General features: G+C 40.2%; 1 protein-coding gene across 1 annotated transcript; it reads left to right on the forward strand.

Annotated features, from left to right (window-relative positions):
* Positions 1 to 4,031: 4,031 nt before the first annotated feature.
* On the forward strand, positions 4,032 to 17,717 carry LOC118856663 (glutathione S-transferase-like). Its single transcript, XM_036767078.1, has 6 exons — positions 4,032 to 4,261; positions 7,185 to 7,236; positions 9,681 to 9,813; positions 11,167 to 11,308; positions 14,492 to 14,623; positions 15,605 to 17,717. Exons 1-6 carry the CDS (start codon positions 4,175 to 4,177, stop codon positions 15,773 to 15,775), a joined length of 717 nt encoding a protein of 238 aa, XP_036622973.1. The 5' UTR covers positions 4,032 to 4,174; the 3' UTR covers positions 15,776 to 17,717.
* The last annotated feature ends 2,036 nt before the right edge of the window (positions 17,718 to 19,753 follow it).

Here is a 19,753-nt window from a genome sequence, read left to right on the forward strand (position 1 = left end):
GTCCTCCATGACCTGTTGTTCTTACTGGAAGTTCTTGTGTCCAATAGACATTAATTAATGGGGTCATCTATTGCCATACCCTCCTTTTACAGATGAGGAAATTAAGAAGGAATGAAGTTAAATGACTTGCCCCATGCCATACGGGTGGCAAAGCCAATGTTTCAACCAGGTCCTCTGGCTCCAAATTCAGCATCCTTTCCCCTGAACGGTGGTACCATACCAACGGGGCAAAGCCCCTAATACTAATTGTGACAGTCATATATTGTTCACCTTGGGCAACTGGATGAACCATGTCGCTATACTATGTCTGTTTGGAAGAGAAACCCCATCTGAACGTGAGAGCTCTCTCCAAATGTTTGAAGAGCCATCACATGGGAAGGAAAAACATTTCAGTATAACTCTGTAGGGCAAAACAAGTACCATACCTGGAAATTATTTCAGGGCAATTTTGACTCAGTATAAGAAAGAACATTCTAGCAATTTTATCTGTCCGACAATGGATTAGACTGTTTTCTAAGACAGTAACTTACCCATCACTGGAAGTTTTCAAACAAAGGTTGAATGACCCTTTGTCAGTGAGGCTACAAGGAGATTCCTCTACTGGGTGGAATGTTGAAATTCAATGTACAACACATTCAGTGTATAGCACAATTCCATGATTCATTTTCTTTTATTTCCTTAGAGATGCTGTTTGATTGGTCAGTCTATCATGCATACTATATATGGATCATAAACTCAATCTTCTTTCTTCAGAGAATTTGGATGTCAGTGAATGGGCAATTCCATTTGAAGAGTATCAGTTGAAAAAAGCTCTTTTGTACAAATGAAATTATTAATCCAGTTCTGTGGCTCTCCAAGGTCCTTTATGCAAGCATGTTATATCCATGCTAGTTTCTGTCTCAAGATTTCTTTAAACTGGCGGCTTCAGGTGCCCTTGGCTTTGATTTTCTGACCTCTTCTGTTTGACACCTGTTGTTTGTGCTTACTAAACAGAAGTTAGGACATCCCCCCAAATGTTCAACTCTACTGCTGAAAATTGTGCTAAGGCCACAAATGTTAATCTATTTCTGATGTCAGAGACCTGCCCTTTGTTATAGCTCATAAAAATCTCTAGTACGATTAAAAAAATGAACATGAAAATTCTAGCATGCCATCCATACCCCCTGAGGCTCAAAGCTAGGTATTTTTAATGACTAATTTAAAGGTTAGTCTTCCAGGTAGAATAAACCAAGAGGAAGCATTAATAAATGCTTATTCATTAAGAACTATCCAAAGATAAGAAAGTAGAATTCATAAAGTGAAGTTCAATACAATTCAACAAGCATGTATTGAAGTCTTCACACCAGGCATTGGGCTAAGTGATGGAAATGTGGGGGGGAGGGAGGGACGTAACAGGGGACAGGAGTTAGGGTTTTACCTGTAATTTTACTGTTATAGGAAACTTTCAGTGAGTAAAGTCCCTGTACAAATACAGACTTTATTCTGTAAATTTAAACAGCTCTGTGACTTTAGTTGCAGAGCATTCCTGGTCCATGGAAAGGTTAAACAGTTTCTCCAGGATGATACACTGGATTTTGAGTCAATCAGTAAATAAGCATATACTGAGTGGCTATTATGAGCCAGTGAGGGCAGCTAGGTGGCACAGTGGATAGAGTGCCAAGCCCGGAGTTAGTAAGACTCATTTTCTGAGTTCAAATCCGGCCTCATATAGTTCCTAGATGTGTGACCCCGGGGAAGTCACTTTACATTATTTGCCTCAGTTTCCTTATCAGTAAAATGAGCTGGAGAAGGAAATGGCAAACTACTACTGTAGTATCTCTGCCTAGAAAACCCAAAATGGGGTCATGGAGAATCAGACACAGCTAAATGACAACAACCACCAATAAAGTCATGGTCTTGGCTGCAATGACAGGAATTCAGGGATTAGATTGCTAGCTCTGTCCTTGAATCACAGTTATAATAGTAATAATTAAAGTTATTAAAATTAAAGTTTTTAATAACTTTAAAGTTATTAAACAGTTATTAATAACTTTAATAACAGTAATAAAGTTTGGGCTTCGCAGCCATGACTTCCAGTTCCTTGATTTCTGAAAAACAAGAGAGAGCAATCTGACCGGACTTGGAGAAGCAAAGCATCCTTTTTATAATCTTAACTCTCCTGGGCACACCAAAGTCCAAAACCTAAGGTCCGATGACTCAGCCCGGGGAGTTATTAAAGTTATTAAAATTTTGATATAAAGTGCCCCTGACAGCATCTGTAAAATTCTTTTTTTTTCTGATTTCAGAAATATTTTTTGTTTTTCTCTATGCTCGATGTTGGAGAAAATAATAAGAATAAAGATAAGGAGAAAATGAAAACAACCTGTTTTACAGTAACTTGACATTTATCCGCAAAATCCTTGATAGGAACTAAAAGGAATTTACTCTCCCCACCCAAAATATCAGGGAGGCGAGGAGAATTCCTTTGAAGGAGGATGTTGAACATCAAGCTACAAGACTTAAAAACAGCATTAACGCCAGGCATGTTGACTGGACAGTCTCACAAAAGGGTGCTAACACTTCCTCTGAAGAAGAAGGTCCAACCCTAGCCCCAGATGAAAACTCCAGCAATTTGAGAAACAGGACAGAAGATCAGTAGGGCATACACAATTGTCTGGGAAGTGAACCATTGAAGCAATTCCAGCTGAGCCACAGCCCTGGGATCTTATGAGTCCCATAGGTAATATTCCCATTCTCATTGGCAACATTAGTAACCATAGGAAATTGTATTTCTTTATTTCTTTGGTTATGTCTCTTGTCAATTTGAAATGAGCCCTTATGGCAAGGTAACAAAGTATATTTAATTGGAAAGGATTTCTACAGTGGAGAGGAAAAGAGGTGTTCTATGTAGATAGACAAGCCATTTAGGCCTCAGGAAGACCTGGCTTCTAATTCTGCCTCTGATTCCTACTGGCTGTGTGACCCTGGGCAAGTTGCTTAACCTCTGTGTCCCAGGCAGGTTGTATTTTTGTCCTTTCTTTTAGAAGAGGACCATGACATCAGGGAAGTGACCACATGACTTGCAGTTGATTTTGATTTGAATGAGGGAGGCCTGTGCAAGGTCACCAGCCTCGCTTTCTCCTCCAGAGCTGTCTGGATCCAGTGGCCTTATATTCATCAGGATGACTGGAGATGACCCAGGATGCAATGGGATACCCAGGCCCTTTTAGGCTCAGGCCTTTTCATGGCCTCACTTAGAGTGAGGTAACACCCATTCAGTTAATAGACCTCTTCAAGATGTGAGTCAAGGGATGAGCCCTTTAATAAGAAAAAAGAAAAAAAAACCTCAAGCTGAGGGGGAAGACCCTCAGGGCTGCTGTTCTAAAGAGAAACAGTGACCACTGACATTCACTCTAAGCCAGGAGGGCCCAAAATACAGCCATTAAGTGGAGTTTGGGCAGGGACCTATTGTGGTGAACCTAAGAGCTTCAGAGTGAACTGGGTCGCAGGCAACTCTCAAGACTGAAAACCGCAGGACAATGGCAGATGTTACTGGTACAGGGAATTTCCTCTCCGGGGATCTTACTACATAAATCAAAGCACAGGCATTGATATGATTTATTTTGGTATTCGTCATAAATAAAAACTCTTCTATTTGATTTACGGTTCCTGGGTTTTGATAGTGAACTCCATATCTGCATAACTAGCATCACCCCCAAACAATACCGGGAGTAAAACAGGGAGTTATATGGGATACACGATACCAGAGCTAGATGACCAACTTTGCTACATTGATAAAAAATTATCCAAGTAGACATCCCTTACACAAAGAAAGGAACTCCATCTTTACGTTTCAAATATCCAGTGGGGACCGCGTTAAGCTGATCAGCGCCTGCTCACCAAACTGCCAAATGCATTTCAAACAGTAAATAGATCCGAGCCCCAATCGGTTAAATAGATCCGAGCCTAGCTGCCTGCAGCCCAGATTTGGGGAAATGGGAGGTCTGAACCCTGCCGACCACGTGACTCTCCTTCCTCTTCTCCCCTCCCCCGTCACCGGGCTGAGTCATCGGACCTTAGGTTTTGGACTTTGGTGTGCCCAGGGGAGTTAAGATTATAAAAAGGACGCTTTGCTTCTCCAAGTCCCGGTCAGCTTGCTCTCTCTTGTTTTTCAGAAACCAAGGAATTGGAAGTCATGGCTGCGAAGCCCAAACTTTATTACTTCGATGGAAGAGGCAGGATGGAATCTGTGCGCTGGCTCTTGGCCGCTGCTGGGGTGGAGGTAGAGGCTTCATTTCTTACTTTTAGTCTTTTCCTTCAGACGAAGTGAATGTTTACTAGTGGAGAAGTCACGTGGATCTTACTGAATGACCCCCTCCCAGAGAGGGGTCTAGTCACTGTGATCAATATCTTTCCTTTTTTCTTTAACAGTGAACTGAGTCTCAGGAGCAAGTAGAAAGATCCGTTTATCATGATAATGAAGGGTTGATTGAGTGTCCTTCTGAAAGTAGAATCAGAGCCTGATGGAAAGGTCACTGCACTTGATTCAGCAGATGCGGGTCCAAGTGGCAGCACTACTACCTGCTAGCTCGCTGTCCTTAGGCACCTTAGCTTGCATCTCTTGAGTCTCAGCTTCATCACTTGTAGAATAGGGGGCTGCCATTAGATCATTTATGAGATCCCCTTTTAGGTTGAACTTCTGTGATCTTTGCCTGAAGCAACTCCTTAAAAAAATTGTTTTTTTCTGTGCCATAACACATAGAATGATACTGATTCCCATTTATTTCATTAACCGCCTGGCTATTATTGCTTGGTGTTATTCATTTAAAAGCTCACCATTTTGGGAAATTTAAAAAATGCCAAGGAAGAGATTGAATTAGTTTCTAAAGAGATTTTTAGCCATCTTAATTTTTGTTGGTTTCTTTTTTCTTGGGTAGACAGTGGGAAAGATTCAGAATCATCATATACAAGGCCTTAATAAAGTCTTCATGAAGTTTCTAAACTTTTAAACATTAATAATTTAGGTTGATATGCTGGAAAAATTTGTCCTAATCTTTGAGGTGGTGAGGAATGATTTCCTCCACTCCTAACAGATATTGTAAGTCACTTCACTTCTCTGGGTTCCACTTTCCTTTCCTGCCAAATGAGTGGATTGGAGGAGATAACCTCCAGTGCCCCTTCCAGCTCTGCCTGGTGGTTCCTAGGATCTGAGGGCCTTCAGTTCTGCTAATCCTAGGACCCTATGCTAACACAGGATTGAAAATAAGACTGCTCTCTGTACTCCATCCACCACACTATTTAGGTGCTATTTAAACATATTAAGTGTTTCAATCTATAAGCCTATGAGCAGGAATTATAGTGATTAATAATAGTCACCATATTAACTAGACAGCGTGGCATAGTAGAAAACACTGGTCTGGGTGTCAGGAGACTCAGATTGTAGTCATGGCTCTGTCACTAATTAGCTGTGTGACCTTGGGTAAGTCATAGGATAGTGGGATCATATATAGAAAGGATATTGAGGCCATCTAGTTCCTGGCTCCCCCATTCCCCCTTTTTTCGATAAGGTAACTGAGGCACAGAGAAGTTAAGTGACTTGCTCAAGGTTATTCAAGCAGTAAGCTACAGAGGTGGGCTTTGAAGCCAGGTCTTTTGACACTAAGACTATACATTGTGGAGTAGTCACTGATTTGCCCTGGTAGATGGGGTTTCCTCAGCAAGAATTCCCTCCATCAGCAGTGTGAAACTCGCATATGATTTAGTGGCCCCCATTTCTATGTACCTAATTTTATTTATAAAAACACTTCCCCATTACATTTTAATCTTGCTGGGGAGTCACTCAGGACTTTTGCAGGAAGCCTGTGTCCCCTATCTATGAAATCATAGGTCCGGACACCTCCCTCCTCCCTCTGCCATCCCCCAAAGGTATAGAAAGGTAGCCTGTAGTGATTGTAGTTACAGGATGCTGGGCCTAGAGGTGGGAATACCAGAAGTCAAATCTTGCCGCTGACACTTATTAGCTATGTGATCCTGGGTAAATCTCAACCTCTCTGTACCTCAGGCAACAGCATTTACATAAGAAGTCATAACGGTTTTCAGAATCATAGATCCTTTGTACTGACTTGTACAGTGTACTCTGCGAGGTACTGGATAGATACAAAAATGGAAAACTACAAATTGTTACCTTCTAGTAATTAATAATCTATTAAGCATTTCTCTGAGACTCATCTTTCAATTTAAAAAAAAAGTAGGGGGGGCAGAGGGTAGACTAGAACAATGGTTCTCAAAGTATAGTCTGAAGTTGCCCATGATCCTTTCAGGGGGTCTTTAAGATCAAAACTATTTTCATAATAATACAAAGATATTATTAACCTACTAAAATGGTCTTCCCTTTTCCAATTACATATGCATGTGGAGCTGGATATATAGATATATATGTGTATATATATATATATAGACTATATGTATACATATATGCATATAGAATTTATGTACATATATTTATGTGTGTGCATGGAAGTACATGTGTGTATATGTGTATATGCATATATATTTCATCCACAACAACATATTACCAACAGACTGAATGAAGAAGCAGATAGAAGAATCCAGTTAACTTCTCTTAGTTTAGACATTAAAGAGGTTTGTGAAAATATGCAAAACAATGCCACTCTTCTCACTTATTTTTTTGTATCGGCAAACATTTTCATTAAAATGTTATTTATATTAGTATGTACTGGGTCAGTTTTTAATGAATTAATATATTTAAAATTCATCACTTTTATTTTCTGATATGGCAGATATTGATAGAAGCTACATAAACGGAAGCTTCTCGGAGGTCCTTAATTATATTACATTTAAGAATGAAATGGGGCTCTGAGAGCAAAAAGTTTGCAAAATGTTGGATAAGCACATCAGAATCATTGATGTAGCACTGGAAGAAACCTTAGAAATCATTTAGTCCAAGGCCCTCATTTTTGCAGATGAGGAAACTGAGGCCCAGACAAGTTAGGTGACTTGCTCAGGGTCTTCCAGCTGGTAAATGCCTAAGGCAGGATTTGAACTCGGGTCCTTGTGATTCCTACTTCTGTACTTTACCCATTATACCACCTAGTTGCCTTAGGTGATCTCTAGGGTCTGTCCTAATGCTCACATTCTCTGATTCTATTGCTCTGATACCCTAACATGTCCTCCTCCTTTTCTAGTATGAAGAGGAGTTTCTTGAAACAGCTGAAGAACTTCAGAATTTAATTAAGGGTGAGTTCAGTCTTGTTGTGCTGTACTACTCCATGAAGTTCAAATTAACTCTCTTTGCCTTGCCTGAAAAGACACACAGAAAGTCTCTAAGAACCCTTGGAGCCCTACAATTCTCTGATTCTACAGTTGTGAAAAAGTGTTACATGGATGGGGACACAGGACAATACACAAGTGTGTTCCTCTGTAGCTCAGAGGGAGGGTTTGAATTTCAGAACAACCACATCAGGGAAGAAAGTAAAGCTTTTTGGCCCCTCAAACAAAGAGTCCCTGCCTTCTATGGAGGAATCATGGGGGAAATAGAGTTTCGAGATATAGGACAGGAAAGGTTAGGTTGGAGTCAGGTCATAGGGGAGCTTGAATGGGAGGAAAGAGTAGATAGGTGGGAATTAGTGGAAGGTTTTTTTGTGTGGGCAAAGAAGTATCTTGATAATTGCTGTGTTTCAGGAAGACTAGTTATGAAGGTCTGATTTGGAACAGACCTAGACTGGAGGTATGGAGACCCATGAGACACAGTGAAAGAATCTGGGTAGGAGGTGATGAGACCCTGGCCTAGGGTATGGCAGTGGGAGCTAAAGAAAGGGGGTAAGGGTGGATCAATTAATTGATCGACAAACATTTATTAAGTACTTACTATGTACCAGGTGCTAGATGCAAAGATGAAAAAAATGAAATAGTTCCTTGCCTCAAAGAGCTTATATTCTTTAGGGGGAAACATTGTGCACAAACACCACCACCATCACCATCACCATCATCATCATCATCATCATCACCACCACCACCATCATCATCATCATCATACCATTTATACATTTCCAGAATATTTTACAAGTATTCTCTCCTTTGATCCTCATAATGACTTCAGGAGGGAGGCGCTGTCATCATCCATCCCCATTTCGTGGATGAGCAAACTGAGGCTGAGAGCTTTAGTGACTTGCCCAGGGTTACACAGCTAGCAGATGTCTGAGACAGGGTTGGAACTCTAAATCCAACAATATTCACCAAGCCACCTAGCTGACCGTATGAGTAAAATATAGAACCTAATTCAAATATAAAGGAATTTCATGGGAAGGTGGTGCTAACAGCTTGAGGGATCAGGAAAAGTGAAGAGGGAGGGAACTCCAGGGATGGAAGTCAGGCCATACAAAGTTAAGGAGATAGGAGGTGTAATGTGTGTGCAGAAAAACAAGTAAGCTAGTTTGTCTGGGAGGCTGGGGGTGTGAAGAAGAGCTAGAAGGGCAGGTTGGAACAGACCATGAAGGGCTTAGGATGCAAAAAGGAGAGTTTGTATTTGAGGCTAGAGGCAGGAGGGAGCAGACACCAAATTGTGAGAGAAGGTTTGAAGGCAGACTCCTTTTAGTCAAGAATCATAGGTTACCCAGACAGACAGTGTATAGACCAAGCCATACAGAGAGTTATCATTTGGGTTGGTGGTGGATGTTCCCACACAGGGAGTTCCCTTATGAGACAAGATCATAGATAAAGCCTTGGAGATCCTTCCTGTGTTCATGTATACCACCCAAAGCACCTAACACACATAGTAGGTTCTCAAAACTACTGTTGTTAATTAATGGAATTCTGGCAGTAGCTTTCAGAGTCAAGAAGTATTTATTAAGCACTGGGAATGGAAAAAAAGGCAAAAAATATTTTTACAATCGTCTTTTTTTAATATTCTACTATGTTATGGAAATGCTTGTTTGGAACAAAATAAATTAAAAAATAAAAATGAGAGTAGAAGCAGTGGGAAAAAAAGCCTATAGCCCCTGCTCCCAAGGAGCTCACAGTTTAATGAGGGAGAGACAACAAGCAAACAGTTATGAACAACCAAGATGTATCCAGGGAAAACCGCAGATAACTCGCACAGGGAAGGCACTGCATTAAACAGGAGATCAGGAAATGCTTCTTGTAGAAGGTGGGATTTTGGCTGGGACTTGAGGGAAGCCGGGGAGACAGGAGCTAGAGATGAGGAGGCAGAGCATTCTGGGCATGGGGGACACACAGTTAAAATGTCTGGACTCCAGAGACTGAAGTGTTTTGTTTGAGGAGCAACAAAGAGGTCAGTGTCTCTCAACACATGGAAGGGAGTGAGTCGGTCACTCACAATCTTGAACAACTGTATTTGGCAGCAAGCACAATCCCATTTGCAGGGTGGGAGGCAGTGTCTCTAGAAAGAAAATAACCTCCCATGGAACACAGTGTGGTGTGATATGGTAGAAAGAGCATTGGTTCTAAAGTCACAGCTCCTGGATTACAATACTGCTTCTGATACTTAGCCGTGTGACCTTGAGAAAGTCCCTCACCCTTCTTGGGCCTCAATTTCCCTACTGCAGAAAGAATTAAACTAGACAATTGCTGAGGTCCCTTCTGGTTCCAGAACTGTGCTTCCATGACCATACTCTAATGAGGGGAAATAAGCCACTGACTTGACTTCTCTTTCTTTTTTTTAGGTGGGAAACTACTGTATGAACAATTGCCAATGGTGGAAATTGATGGAATGAAGATGGTACAAACCAGAGCCATCCTGAGATATATAGCTGCAAAATACAACTTGTATGGGAAGGACCTGAAGGAGCAACTCCTGTACAGTAATCGTTGCATGTTTACAATGCAACATATTTGCTGTTTTTTTTTCTTTAGGATATTTCTACTTAACAATGATTCTGACAAATGATTTGCCCAGGGTCACACCACCAAGTAGAATCAAAGGCAAAAATTGACCATAGGTCTTCCTGACTACAAGGCCAGATCTTTATTATTTCCCCTGCTTCTCAATGAAATTATGTTAAGGAAGTATCTCCTTTTACATAATGGACAAAGCCAGAATGTTCTTATCTGCATGTTCTGAAAGTAAATATGTAAAATTTTAAACTCCCTTTGCCATGTGCCCTAAGTCCAAGATATCCTGTTGTAAATATATCTCTAGTAGATGGTTTTATCAGAATGTGGGCAAAGGAAGAAATTAAATCTCTAACTGCTTAGTAGAATGTTGTTAAAAGTAATGATCCTGGCTTCTGTAGGCTGCTTATCAATCAGTCAGTATCGATTAAGTGCCTACTATGTGACAGGCACTGTGCTAATGTTGAAGATACAAAAAGAGGCAAAAGACAGTTCCAAAGAGCTTATGATCTAATGGAATGTTTATGGAACTCAGTCTTAATTTTACAGGCATGCTGGGAATACTTCTCTACTAATTTGTTAAGTCTTGTAATGAACTGGCCCACTCACAGATGGATACATAGATGAAAATTTGTTCAGAAGAGAAGAAATACTGGCTTTGGATCTCAAACCAGGATAACTATAATTTTAACATCAATTTTCTAACGATTTATAAATGTATGAGTTTAAAACAATACAAAAATTCACCATTAATTTAATGAAAGTGGAGATGTTTTAGAAATTGGCTTCTGTGTTTACTAAATTCATCATGGAGAGGCCATGCCACCCATATTGGATGAATCAGTCCATCAACAAGTATTTATGAAGTGCCTACTATGTGCTGCTGTGGGCAGCTAGGTAGCTTAGTGGATAGACTGCTGGGCCTGGAGTCAGGAAGACTCATCTTCCTGAGTTCAAACTGGGCCTCACATACTTACTAGTTGTGTAACCCTGGGCAAGTCACTTAACCCTATTTGCCTCAGTTTCCTCAAATGTAAAGTGAGCTGAAGAAACAAATGACAAACCTCTCCAGTATCTTTGCCAAGAAAACCCCATATGAGGTCATGAAGAGTCAGACCCAACTGAAATGACTGAACAACTTTAAACTTTTAAAAAATCAGTTTCCCATCCAATATTTTATTTGCTCCTGTATTTAATGACATGTATAAAAAGAGCTTTGAAGCTTGCAAAGCATTTTAAATATGTTATTTGATTGCAGTCTCAATAATAGAATAAGTTAGTAATCCTATTTTTGTTGGCGCCTCTTTCCTTTTCCAGCATTGACATGTATGTGGAAGGAATGAGAGATCTGTACGACATTATTATGTTACTCCCATTTGCTTTGCCTGAAGATCAGGAGAAGAATCTTAGCATCGTCGCTGAGAAAGCCACTCAAAGATTCTTCCCAGTGTATGAGAAGGTACAGAACAGTGAGGCAGAGTGTGATCTGCCTGCATATTCACTGAAATTGCAAGCACTTTCTCTCCTCCATTCTGAGCAAATGAGTCAAAATGCAGAAACATTAGAGGCCCCATGGTACAGAAGAAAGACCATTGGCTCTGTAGACAGAGGATGAGTTCAGATCCTGCCTCTGCTACTTTTTACTTTTGGAAATGTGGGCACATCACTTACTAACCCTGGACCTCAGTTTCCTAAGCTTTATGAAGTAAGGCAGCAGCATGTAAATACAGCGATAGACTTGGAATCAGGAAGACCTTGGTTCAAATCCTGCCTCAGACACGTACCAGCTGTGTGACCTTGGGGAAGTCCCTTGGCCTATGTGGGCCTCAGTTTCTTCATCTGTAAAATAAAGAACTTGAACTTAATGACTCCTAAGGGCACTTCAGCTTTATAATCTATGATCCTATGAATTCATAAAGGGCTGGAACTAGATAAGATAGGTAGCCCCTTAAAATTAAATAACATGAATGTTTTGCACAGATATTCTTTTGTGTCTCTGTGTGTCACACTTAGCTTACATTACATTTGTCTGTGTACATTTTAGTATCCTCCTCCTGCTAGGTTATTGTTTCCTGGATGGCAGAGACTAGGTTGGTTTTGGCCATTGCTATAAGCACTGCCTCACATGGAGGAGACATTTAATGAATAGGTCTGTCAGACAATGGCCAAAACTATGCAAATTGCCTAGTTCTCTATCACAGCGGAAAAGATATCTATCCATGGGGTCAGGCAGTTTTGATGGACTGTGACTGCTAATTCACAGAATCCATTGTAGGGAAATATCTTTAGAAATATTTGGGGGTTTAGTCCTTGGTTTAAAAAAGATGTTACATTAACAAAGGATGTTAGAAACAGCACTGTCTCCATATAGTCAACACAACCTGAATGTGTGGTGAATAGATGGTCCCATTGGTCTCTTAATATGGGTAAAGGACAATGGGGGGAAAAAGTGAAATCAGGCTAAGATAAGTCATGTGTTTTACTGATTGCCACAGGTAGAAGAGACCTTAGCTTGTCCTTGGGATTTGTAAATTTTATTTTTGAAATTTTGTGAGTTTCTTTGAGCTTAAAAATGTTTCTTTTTGGCTGAAATATCTTTCATTTCATCAAAAAGTAATTATTTTTCTTTTTTAAAAAACTCAGTTCCCCCCCCCCCCTTTCTTCACTGGAAGTGTCCGTCCCTGTGTCCCAGGTTTGCTGGGTTTTGTTCTCTTTTGATATCCACTTTTATGGCTAACCCAGGGATTCCTGTAGGATTCCAAATGTATCATGCAACAAGACTGCCTGTGGGTTATTGCCTACAAGGGTATTGACTATTGTTAGTAACGCTTGGAGTTCTGTTTTATTGATTACAGTTGTCGAATTGCATGTGACCCTGAATTTATTGCTGATGCCTGTTGTATAATATATTATTGCTTTTGTGTGTGTGTGTGTGCTTTTTAGTTTTCATTGCTACACACTACTATATGTATTTTGTTTGCATTGGCACTAGTGCTTTGCTGAATACACTTTTAAATAGAATTTGAACAAAATGGAGGTCAGAGTTGAGGCATTTAGTGCATTTAGCGTACCCAGAAAAACTTCTAGAGCATTTTTAATCATAGTAATAGAATTTGGCCATAAAAATAAGGTCATTATAAAAGTATTGAAGAATATTATAAAAGATTTGGGGTAAATATGAGGTGATCACTGAAAGGTATGAGTAGAGAGACAACACCCTATCGGTTTTCTGTAATTTGTGAGAAATAATTACTCATTCAATAATTCTGATGTGATCTGAAATTAAGAGATTACTTGGATACCAATTCCTCAGCATCCCTCTGAAGAAGGAAGGGAGGGAGGAAAAGGAAAGAAGAAAAGAAAGGGATGAAGGGAGGAATGGAGGGAGGTAGGAAGAAAGGAAGGAAAGGGAGGGAGTAAGGGTGGGAAAAAAGAACTGTTTTTTAAAAAATTTCTTCTGTAACTCAGTATTTCTCTCTCTAACATGGAGTAATGCGCACTGAGAAAGAAAGGAAGGAAATAAGCATTTATTAAGCATCACCTATGTGCCAGGCACTGTGCTATGTACTTTGTAAATATTTTCTCATTTGATAAAATAACCTTTGGAGGTAGGGTTTTCAGCTGAAGAAATTGAGGCATACAGAGGTTAAGTGACTTGCTCAAGGTCACAACCGTTAGTGTCACAGACTGAATTTGAACTCTGGTTTTCGCTTCAGACCCTGTCTTCTATCCGCCTTACTTCCTAACTGCCTTGGGCAGCTTTGACTTGGAGCTTAAATAGTCTGAACCACAATGGGCAGAGTATTTAGAGTGGATGAACTGAAGTGTCTGATCAAGGTTGAAAAAGATACTGTGGTCAAAGGGGTTAGACCTTCCCCCACAACAGGGATATCACAGGCCTAAGTTAAGGTCTTCTCAGGAAAGGCTCCAAGGCCCATTGGGGAAGAATCACCTGAAGCATGGATTGGCTGTACATGCTAAGCACTACAGCACCATGAAGCAACTGATGTAGGAGAAAGGAGTAGTACTTCAGCCAACTCTGTTTACAGATGAGGAAACTCAGGCCTTGAAAATTTTTCAAGATCACAGAGCTAGTGCCTAATACAGTCACAAAAAGAATGCAGGTTTCCTAACAAATATATACAAAGCAAGCTATGTTCAGGATAAATTTTATTGTTCGGTCATATTCCACTTGGGGTTTTCTTGACAAAGATACTGGTGTGTTTTACCATTTCCTTCTCCAGCTCATTTGACAGATGAGGAAACTGAGGCAAACAGGGTGAAGTGACTTGCCCAGGGTCACACAGCTACTAAGTGTCTGAGGCCAGATGTGAACTCAGGTTTTACTTGGCTCTCTATCCAGTGCTTTACCTAGCTGCCCAAAGGATAAATAGGAAATAATTAAAAGAGAAAGCACTGGAATTAAGAGGGGTTTGGGAAGACTTCCTGTAGAAGATGGAATTGTAGTTGGGACTTGAAGGAAGTCAGGGAGGTCAGTTGTTAGAGCAGAAAGGGGAGCTTTTTCCAGGCATGGAGGATGGCCAGAGAAAATGTCCTGTCTTCAAATAATACATTGTCTTCAAGTACTGTGCCCTTTGTTCCCACAAATTCTCTCCTTCTCTCCTTGTCATTTTTCCTACAGGCATTAAGAGACCATGGGGAGAATTACCTTGTTGGCAACCAGCTGAGCTGGGCAGATGTGCATCTACTTGAACTCATCTTAATGGTTGAAGAATGCAAGTCTGGTGTTCTCTCGGCATTCCCTAAACTGCAGGTAATTCCATCAAAAGCGTTCACTTGGGGCAGCTAGGTGGCACAGTGAGTAGAGCACCGGCCCTGGAGTCAGGAGGACCTGACTTCAAATCTGGCCTCAGACATACTTACTAGCTGTGTGACCTTGGGCAAGTCACTTAACCCCCATTGCCCTGCCTTCCCCTTCAAAAAAAAAAGTGTTCACTATATATATATATATGTGTATATATATATATATACATATATATATATATATGTATGTATATATATATGTGTGTGTGTGTGTGTGTGTGTGTGTGTTTCACTATATATATATGTGTGTGTATATATATATATATGTATATATATATATATATACATATATAGTAAATATCTATTGATGTACATGTCCTCTTCTCCATTAGAATGTAAGCTCCCTTCAGGCAGGGATAGTTTTTGCTTTTTCTTTGTATCTCCAGAGCTCAGCACGGTGCCTGGCATATTAGTAAGTGATCAATACATGCTTGTTTAAAAGGGCTGGAATTTCCTCTCTGTACTTTTCCTCCGGCGGCACAAATCCTTTGATAGTCTTCATGATCCAAACCAGAAATCTGCTGTCCACTTTTCAGATGATGAGGCTCTCTGATCTTAGCTGGATGTCTTTCAGATGGTAGGCATAAAGACCATTAGTGAGCCCAGAGCTCACGGCCTTTCCAGCAATTGAGGAAGTAAACCTTTATACATTTTGAAAAGAAGGTGTTTCTTCATATGTTTATTATATTACTCCGTATGATGTAATATTACTTGATATGATATGATATAATATCTGAAAAACAAGGGCCAGAACAGGTAGTTCCTGGAGACTTTCAAATGTCACTGCCCATAGGGTGAAAATGTTTGCCACAGCTTTCCCTCAGGTTGAAACAGCTTCCAAATGGTCTTAGAGCAACCCTGGGGCCCTACTCCAGTGTGCAAGGCTAATTGCTTCATTTACAGGTGGTATCTTTTTTTTTTTTCATTTTAGGAGTTCAAATCTAGAGTCAGCAAACTCCCAAGGATTCAGAAATTCCTTCAGCCTGGTAGTCAAAGAAAGCCACCAATGGATGATGCAGGACTTGAAGCTATAAAGAAGATATTCAATTTGGAAAAAGGCCTGCTTGTTAAACACTCTGGTCTGGTGTTATATGACTTTTAGTAGTGCCCACAAAAATAGTAGGCTGTCCTCATGCAGCATTTCTAGATTCAGTAACTAGTAACTACAACGCTTCCCTATAGATCTTGTAATCAGAAAAACCTAATCTTCACATTGCTTATAGTAAAACTTAGTTTGATTAGAACTTTACCTTACTTAGAGTCATAGAGTTAAAAAATTTTTATTACATGTTTAGAGCAAAATAGACCTTATTAGAGCACTGAGTCTGTATAGCCTCTTCATTTTATCAATGTTGAAATTGAAAACAAGAGGTTAAATGACTTACCAGAGATCACACAGGCAATAGGTGATAGAGTCAGCATTCAGACTTGGGTCGTCTGTTTCCAAATTGCATTCTTTTTCAGCTGTTATGCTCTCTCTCTTTCATTAATTTAAATTTTCCAGGAAAGTAGGACCATTTGTAACAAAACTGAAAATAATGTGAAAACAAGATGATACCAACAATTTCTTTAAAAAAAAACCACAACCTTACTAGCTGTTGCATTTGGTTCCTTTTAGATGCAAACCTTTTACACCTGTCCTGATAGTCTTCAGGATCCTCAACAAAAGAAGTAATGTTCAGTTATCTTCATGCCACTGAATTTAGGCAGGACAGCAATCTGCCCATATTTTAGAAAGATTTTCATTGAAAAACAAAACCACAGAAAAAAAAGTTTGTTTAGTTCCTAGTTAATGAGAAATGTCAATTAAACAAAATACCCTATTCCTTTTTCCTCATGACACTATTTAATCATGGTTTTATTTTACTTTTAAAAAAGATCAGTTTTAATACAATCAAGGAAACACCTGAAGGTTAACTTTGAAAATTTCCCCCCTTTAAAATCGCCCTTGTCTTGTAAACTAAAAGATGTATTTTCTGGAGAATATCAGTGCTTTTACTTCTCCAAGTAGATAACCTATTGTGTACCGTTTTGTCAGAACTCATTGCAAGATAAACTAAAAAGAATCTTAGGAACACTTGGAGGCGGAGTCAAAGGAGGCTTAAAGTTTCAGTGTCACTAATTAAAATTCAATCTTATAAACCCAAAGTAAGTTTTAAGTGGTAGGGTAGAGTGATAAGCCAAGTTGTTTAGTCTTATTTCATCTTCCCAGTCCACTCTACTACTGAATTAATGAAAGGAGAGGGAGTAGGGAGGAATAGGCTGCCAGTACAAATGCTCACAGGCATTAGTAAGCTAGGAGGTGTCTACCCCAAGCCTGTGAAGACTTCTCCAGGTGGAATGGACAGATAAGAACAGTTTGTTCCAATGGCCATCAAGGCAACAGCACTTAGAGCTTGGTGGGCCATTAAAGACACCAATGTCATCCTTTGCTTCCTGGGCCATTGCCAGTCATCCTGATTTTTGTCTTGTGTGGGGTCCAAGATGGTCCCATCTGCCAGAAAAAAATCAGAGGTCAAGCTCCAAGCCAACAGCACTTTACTAAAGGGTCCATGGCTCCCTCCAATGACATGGACCTGAGATCTTCCTCAGGATCTGAGATGCCTCTTTTCCCCAGGTCTTACTTTTTTTGGATTTGATACCCAAACATGCAAAAGGGGTGTGGTAAATTTCAAAATCTTATTGGTTGGTAGATTTTGATTTTGACTCTCCAGGAGAGCCAGAAATGATGCATCAGGATGAGTGGTCACAAGATGGGTTCATAAGATGGTCGCCTGCTCATGTTGGCCGAGAGCGGGTGGAGGTACAAAAAGAAATTGGCCACCCGTGTTAGGCTTGGATGTGGACACATAGCAAAACAGGATGGAGATAACTTTGTGATCATTCTTGTGGTTGTGCAGGTGCACTTCTTAACTGGTAAATGTGGTGAACGTTGCATTAAAGTGTGAGGCCTCCTACACAGACCTTATGATCACTACCCCTATGGAGTATATGAAACTGATTAATACTGATTGGAATAAAATAGGGTTCTAATTGATCACCTATCACACTTGTCCCTGGACTTGGCTGACTCTGGAAGAGAGAGTGAGCTCAAGGACTTTGTGCAGCTCTGCCTTAGTTAAAGCAAGTTCATGAGCAGGTCAAGACAGCATCGGTCCTCTTTGAAAACAGGATGAACAACAACATTCTCTCTCTGGGAGACAGGACAAAAGGAATCTCTAATTCTCTACCTCCCCTCCCCCTTAAGCTCTGAGCCCCCAGCCAGAGACAGCACTCCGTGGCCACCTCAGTTTTATCAGTTTATCAGTTTATCTCTCCTGGGATACTCCTCCTCAATTGTCTCCTCTCAAATGCAATCCCAAAACACACACACAAATGCCTGGGTTAACCCCGTCTTTATAGACATAGTAAATGTTTAGAACAAAGAAAGCCAAACAGATTGTCCCCATACCCAAAGAAAAAGGAGTCAGGCTACTATCATGGAAGCCCAAAAGGACAAAGGGAATATGGAATTACTGATTTGTAAAGTCATTTGGCTACTCAGCATCACTTCAATAAAAGGGTTATACTAGCTGACTTCTACAGGCTAAATCTATGATCTTATGAGATCATAGGTTGAAATGAAAAAAAAAGGAGGCACAGGTTATAAAAGGGTTATACTAGTTGACTTCTACAGGCTAAATCTATGATCTTATGAGATCATAGGTTGAAATGAATAAAAAAAGGAGGCACAGGTAAGTGGCACCATGGATAGAGCACTTCCCCTGGAGTCAGAAGGAGCTGAGTTCAAATCCAGCCTCAGACACTTGATACTAGCTGTATGACCCTGGGCAAGTCACTTAGTCCTGATTTACTTGAAAAAAGGAAATTTTTAAAAATGAGTAGAATTCATTTTTTGAAAATTAATGTTCTGAATTGAAAAAATGAAAATGGAACAAAATGAAAAAATAATTTCAAATTTTAAAAAGGCTTATTACAGAAAAAAGTGCATATTCAACCTGGATTTACCCTGCTACATACACAGTGCCTTACATATTGGAGGATCTCAAAATAATTTTTGTTGCAGTGTAATATCCCTCAGTTTTTCTGCTCACATGTATAGACAAAGAATATGACCCAACAAAAGCCTTTCGTGCATCAGAAAAAATAAAAATCCAATGACCAGAATTAGCAAACTACAAGTTAATGAAACCTTATCCCACAGACCTATAGAATGAGAGAGAGAATGGAATCATAGATTCTTAGGTATTTGGCCTCGACTCAAACCTCAGGGGCAGGTTTGAGCTAGCCAATTCAGTAGAGGCCAGTTTCAAAAAATTATTTTCATTTTTCTCTTTAAGTTTCAAATCTCTGAAAATACAACGGTTCTGTGATTTCTTCAGTGTGGTGATTCTCTCCATCGGTGCAGTTCACAATCTATTACAGTGGGGAAAAAAGCCCAATGGAATTGCTAAAGAGCTTAGGTGACTTGCCCAGGGTCACACAGCCAATCAGTGTCAGATGTGGAATTTAAACAGGAATTCCTGACTCTGGGCCCAGGGCTCTATCTGATGTTCCACCCAGCCTCTAAAGTTAGCTTCACTTTACCATCAGCTTCACTTGAGTACACTTATTTGTTGTGAGTGGGGATTCTAGTGGGAGTAGACAAAGAAAGTGGGAAGTGATGGTGATGTAAAAAGAAAAATACCAACCATAACTAAAGCATTTCCAAAAGGAAAAAATATAACTGCCTTGGGATTGGAAAGGATGGGGCCACATGTGAAAGAGTGAGTGGGTTCAGCAACATTGCAGGTCATGCTTTAGGGCTGATCAGCAGGAGGATTTGGTTCCTGAGGAGCTGCTGTAATCTGGTCTAGGTGTGATGGGGGTAGGGAGGGGAGGAGGAAGGGAACAAGCATTTATTAAATGCCTGCTGCGTGCCAGGCACTGTGCTAAACACTGGGGATGCAAAAGGAGGCAAAAGACAGTCCTTGTCCTCATGGATCTTATAATCAACAAGCATTTATTAAATGCCTACTATTTATTAAGCTACTTTACTATGGGGCAGCTTGTGGATAAAGCCCTGGGCCTAGGGTCAGGA

The sequence above is a fragment of the Trichosurus vulpecula genome, chromosome 7 (genome assembly GCF_011100635.1).
Source record: "Trichosurus vulpecula isolate mTriVul1 chromosome 7, mTriVul1.pri, whole genome shotgun sequence".
Taxonomy (NCBI): domain Eukaryota; kingdom Metazoa; phylum Chordata; class Mammalia; order Diprotodontia; family Phalangeridae; genus Trichosurus; species Trichosurus vulpecula.